The sequence below is a fragment of the Chanos chanos genome, chromosome 13, assembly GCF_902362185.1.
Source record: "Chanos chanos chromosome 13, fChaCha1.1, whole genome shotgun sequence".
NCBI classification, from domain to species: Eukaryota; Metazoa; Chordata; class Actinopteri; order Gonorynchiformes; family Chanidae; genus Chanos; species Chanos chanos.
This window is the reverse complement of record NC_044507.1, coordinates 937,501-942,500: the sequence shown is the minus strand read 5'-3', so window position 1 is coordinate 942,500 and position 5,000 is coordinate 937,501. Positions and strand designations below refer to the sequence as shown.

At 47.1% G+C, this 5,000-nt stretch overlaps 1 protein-coding gene across 1 annotated transcript in view; it reads right to left on the bottom strand.

Annotated features, from left to right (window-relative positions):
- The window catches only part of c2cd5 (C2 calcium dependent domain containing 5), a 51,534-nt gene that overhangs the window by 9,249 nt on the left and 37,285 nt on the right, over positions 1-5,000 (bottom strand). Inside the window, exons 15-18 of the mRNA XM_030790045.1 lie at positions 4,486-4,650; positions 2,493-2,633; positions 1,905-1,962; positions 36-103 (exon numbers count right to left, since the gene is read on the bottom strand). Coding sequence (XP_030645905.1) covers positions 36-103; positions 1,905-1,962; positions 2,493-2,633; positions 4,486-4,650 — 432 coding nt within the window. The remainder of the gene's footprint in view (positions 1-35; positions 104-1,904; positions 1,963-2,492; positions 2,634-4,485; positions 4,651-5,000) is intronic.

Genomic DNA, 5,000 nt, shown 5'->3' with positions numbered 1-5,000 from the left:
TTAAAGTAAATGTTTAGGGTAAAAGCAAATTTTACCTGCAATCCTGATGTCCAGTTGTTAATCCCAGGCATAATCTCAGTGTTACAGCTGTAGAATCCTGAGGAAAGGAGGGAAATCAGCACACACAAAACTGGAACATCATAGTAATCATAGTTCTGCACAGATGAGTACAGTAATGTTTGAATACAAGTGCTTGAGAGCAGAACACAGCTAAGTCGCAGGAGTAGTAGTGGCTGACTGCAGAATGTTGTAGAGTATAGTGTACTGATGGAGGTATTACTGAGAGTATAGTGAACTGATGGAGGTATAACTGAGAGTATAGTGAACTGATGGAGGTATAACTGAGAGTATAGTGTACTGATGGAGGTATAACTGAGAGTATAGTGTACTGATGGAGGTATAACTGAGAGTATAGTGTACTGATGGAGGTATAACTGAGAGTATAGTGTACTGATGGAGGTATAACTGAGAGTATAGTGAACTGATGGAGGTATAACTGAGAGTATAGTGTACTGATGGAGGTATAACTGAGGGTATAGTGTACTGATGGAGGTATAACTGAGAGTATAGTGTACTGATGGAGGTATAACTGAGGGTATAGTGTACTGATGGAGGTATAACTGAGAGTGTAGTGTACTGATGGAGGTATAACCGAGGGTATAGTGTACTGATGGAGGTATAACCGAGAGTATAGTGTACTGATGGAGGTATAACTGAGAGTATAGTGAACTGATGGAGGTATAACTGAGAGTATAGTGTACTGATGGAGGTATAACTGAGAGTATAGTGTACTGATGGAGGTATAACTGAGAGTATAGTGTACTGATGGAGGTATAACTGAGGGTATAGTGTACTGATGGAGGTATAACTGAGAGTATAGTGTACTGATGGAGGTATAACTGAGGGTATAGTGAACTGATGGAGGTATAACTGAGAGTATAGTGAACTGATGGAGGTATAACTGAGAGTATAGTGTACTGATGGAGGTATAACTGAGAGTATAGTGTACTGATGGAGGTATAACTGAGAGTATAGTGTACTGATGGAGGTATAACTGAGAGTATAGTGAACTGATGGAGGTATAACTGAGAGTATAGTGTACTGATGGAGGTATAACTGAGAGTATAGTGTACTGATGGAGGTATAACTGAGGGTATAGTGTACTGATGGAGGTATAACTGAGAGTATAGTGTACTGATGGAGGTATAACTGAGGGTATAGTGTACTGATGGAGGTATAACTGAGAGTATAGTGTACTGATGGAGGTATAACTGAGGGTATAGTGTACTGATGGAGGTATAACTGAGAGTATAGTGTACTGATGGAGGTATAACTGAGGGTATAGTTTAGTAGTAGAGGTTTAGTTGAGGGTATAGTGTAGTAGAGGTTTAGTTGAGGGTATAGTTGAGGGTATAGTGCAGTAGCAGAGGTTTAGTTGAGGGTATAGTGCAGTAGTAGAGGTTTAGTTGAGGGTTTAGCTGAGGGTATAGTGCAGTAGTAGAGGTTTAGTTGAGGGTATAGTTGAGGGTATAGTGCAGTAGCAGAGGTTTAGTTGAGGGTATAGTGCAGTAGTAGAGGTTTAGTTGAGGGTTTAGCTGAGGGTATAGTGCAGTAGTAGAGGTTTAGTTGAGGGTATAGTTGAGGGTATAGTTTAATAGTAGAGGTTTAGTTGAGGGTATAGTTGAGGGTATAGTGCAGTAGTAGAGGTTTAGCTGAGGGTATAGTTTAATAGTAGAGGTTTAGTTGAGGGTATAGTGCAGTACTAGAGGTTTAGTTGAAGGTATAGTTGAGGGTATAGTTTAGTAGTAGAGGTTTAGTTGAGGGTATAGTGTAGTGGTAGAGGTTTAGTTGAGGGTATAGTTGAGGGTATAATGTGGAAGTATAAATAATGGTACATACCAGGGGAGCTGGAGCGTCAGTCAGGAGAGAGTGAATGTCCTCCACAGCATCTGTGTCATCAATCTATTAAAACATCACCACATCATCATGTCCTTCATTTTAAAAGCCTGCATCCATCCATCCATCCACCCCATTTAAGCTGAAACACCTCCTGTCTGTTCTCCCATCCATTGACCCATACATCCTACCTCCAGCACAAAACCCATACATCCTACCTCCAGCACAAAACCCATACATCCTTCCTCCAGCACAAAACCCATACATCCTACCTCCAGCAGAAAACCCATACATCCTACCTCCAGCACAAAACCCATACATCCTACCTCCAGCACAAAACCCATACATCCTTCCTCCAGCACAAAACCCATACATCCTACCTCCAGCACAAAACCCATACATCCTACCTCCAGCACAAAACCCATACATCCTACCTCCAGCACAAAACCCATACATCCTACCTCCAGCACAAAACCCATACATCCTTCCTCCAGCACAAAACCCATACATCCTACCTCCAGCACAAAACCCATACATCCTACCTCCAGCACAAAACCCATACATCCTACCTCCAGCACAAAACCCATACATCCTACCTCCAGCACAAAAGCGTCCTTCTTCCCGTGAGACAGATCTAACTCCGACACTTCGTCCGAGCTCTCTGAGTGAGAGCGGAAAAGACGGGACCTCTGTCTGGGCTCAGGGATTGGGGAGCCAATCATCTCATCCATAACCTCCTAAAACACACCCGCAAAACAAATGCACACACACACACACACACACACACACACACACACACACACACACACACACACACACACAAAAGGGCCAGTCAGAACAGACAGTTCAGCACCGTACTAGCACCTGCTTTTACAGGCAGAAATCCTAACGGTAACAGACATAACCACCTCAGGCTACATGTGCACTGCTGGAGCTGCTGTCTGGAGTCCTGTCTACAGCCGTAGGGCTGAACTGCTGTCTGGAGTCCTGTCTACAGCCGTAGGGCTGGAACTGCTGTCTGGAGTCCTGTCTACAGCCGTAGGGCTGGAGCTGCTGTCTGGAGTCCTGTCTACAGCCGTAGGGCTGGAGCTGCTGTCTGGAGTCCTGTCTACAGCCGTAGGGCTGGAACTGCTGTCTGGAGTCCTGTCTACAGCCGTAGGGCTGGAGCTGCTGTCTACAGCCGTAGGGCTGGAGCTGCTGTCTGGAGTCCTGTCTACAGCCATAGGGCTGGAGCTGCTGTCTGGAGTCCTGTCTACAGCCGTAGGGCTGAACTGCTGTCTGGAGTCCTGTCTACAGCCGTAGGGCTGAGCTGCTGTCTGGAGTCCTGTCTACAGCCGTAGGGCTGAGCTGCTGTCTGGAGTCCTGTCTATAGCCGTAGGGCTGGAACTGCTGTCTGGAGTCCTGTCTACAGCCGTAGGGCTGAACTGCTGTCTGGAGTCCTGTCTACAGCCGTAGGGCTGAGCTGCTGTCTGGAGTCCTGTCTACAGCCGTAGGGCTGGAACTGCTGTCTGGAGTCCTGTCTACAGCCGTAGGGCTGAACTGCTGTCTGGAGTCCTGTCTACAGCCGTAGGGCTGAGCTGCTGTCTGGAGTCCTGTCTACAGCCGTAGGGCTGGAACTGCTGTCTGGAGTCCTGTCTACAGCCGTAGGGCTGAACTGCTGTCTGGAGTCCTGTCTACAGCCGTAGGGCTGGAGCTGCTGTCTGGAGTCCTGTCTACAGCCGTAGGGCTGGAACTGCTGTCTGGAGTCCTGTCTACAGCCGTAGGGCTGGAGCTGCTGTCTGGAGTCCTGTCTACAGCCGTAGGGCTGAACTGCTGTCTGGAGTCCTGTCTACAGCCGTAGGGCTGGAGCTGCTGTCTAGAGTCCTGTCTACAGCCGTAGGGCTGAACTGCTGTCTGGAGTCCTGTCTACAGCCGTAGGGCTGAACCGCTGTCTGGAGTCCTGTCTACAGCCGTAGGGCTGAACTGCTGTCTGGAGTCCTGTCTACAGCCGTAGGGCTGAGCTGCTGTCTGGAGTCCTGTCTATAGCCGTAGGGCTGGAACTGCTGTCTGGAGTCCTGTCTACAGCCGTAGGGCTGAACTGCTGTCTGGAGTCCTGTCTACAGCCGTAGGGCTGAGCTGCTGTCTGGAGTCCTGTCTACAGCCGTAGGGCTGGAACTGCTGTCTGGAGTCCTGTCTACAGCCGTAGGGCTGAACTGCTGTCTGGAGTCCTGTCTACAGCCGTAGGGCTGAACCGCTGTCTGGAGTCCTGTCTACAGCCGTAGGGCTGAACTGCTGTCTGGAGTCCTGTCTACAGCCGTAGGGCTGAGCTGCTGTGGCACAGTGAGTGTATCCTGAACAGACAGCACTCTATCCCAAACACCTTAACGTGTGTGTATGTGTGTATTCTGTGTGTGTGTGTGTGTGTGTGTGTGTGTGTATGTGTGTGTGTGTGTGTGTGTGTGTGTATGTATCTGTGTGTGTGTATATATCTGTGTGTGTGTATATGTGTGTGTGTGTCTGTGTCTGTGTGTGCGTGTGTGTGTGTATCTGTGTGGGTGTGTGTGTGTGTGTGTGTCTGTGTGTGTGTGTGTGTGTGTGTGTGTATCTCACCATGGGGTTGATTTCATAAAGCTCTTTGTTCCTCGCTATAGTGTCACTGATTTTCCTCTGGATGTTGGAGATGTGCTGTTCGTAAGTGATGTCACTGGGAGTTTTCCCTGCGATCTGGATCCCTCCAGGATTTGGCAATGCTGTCAAATATACACCTGTGGCTGACTGAAAAACACACACACACATACATACACATCATATACATACGCAGACACACACACAGACCCACCCCACCCCCACCAAAAAAACACATACCGCCCCCGCGCACACACACACACAAAAACAATACGTTATCCTTTCAGACAAAATACACTAGTCTATAATTAAGGAATAACCTTTTGAAGTGATCGGTTTAAACAATTCATAAATGCATTACTGGACCGTAGTTAAAGGGTTAATAAACATATTAATGGACCATAATTACAAGTAAATGTACAGACAGATCAGTTAAACAGTTAATAAAATCATTAATGGACCACACTAAAACATTAAATAAATGTATTAATGGTCAATAA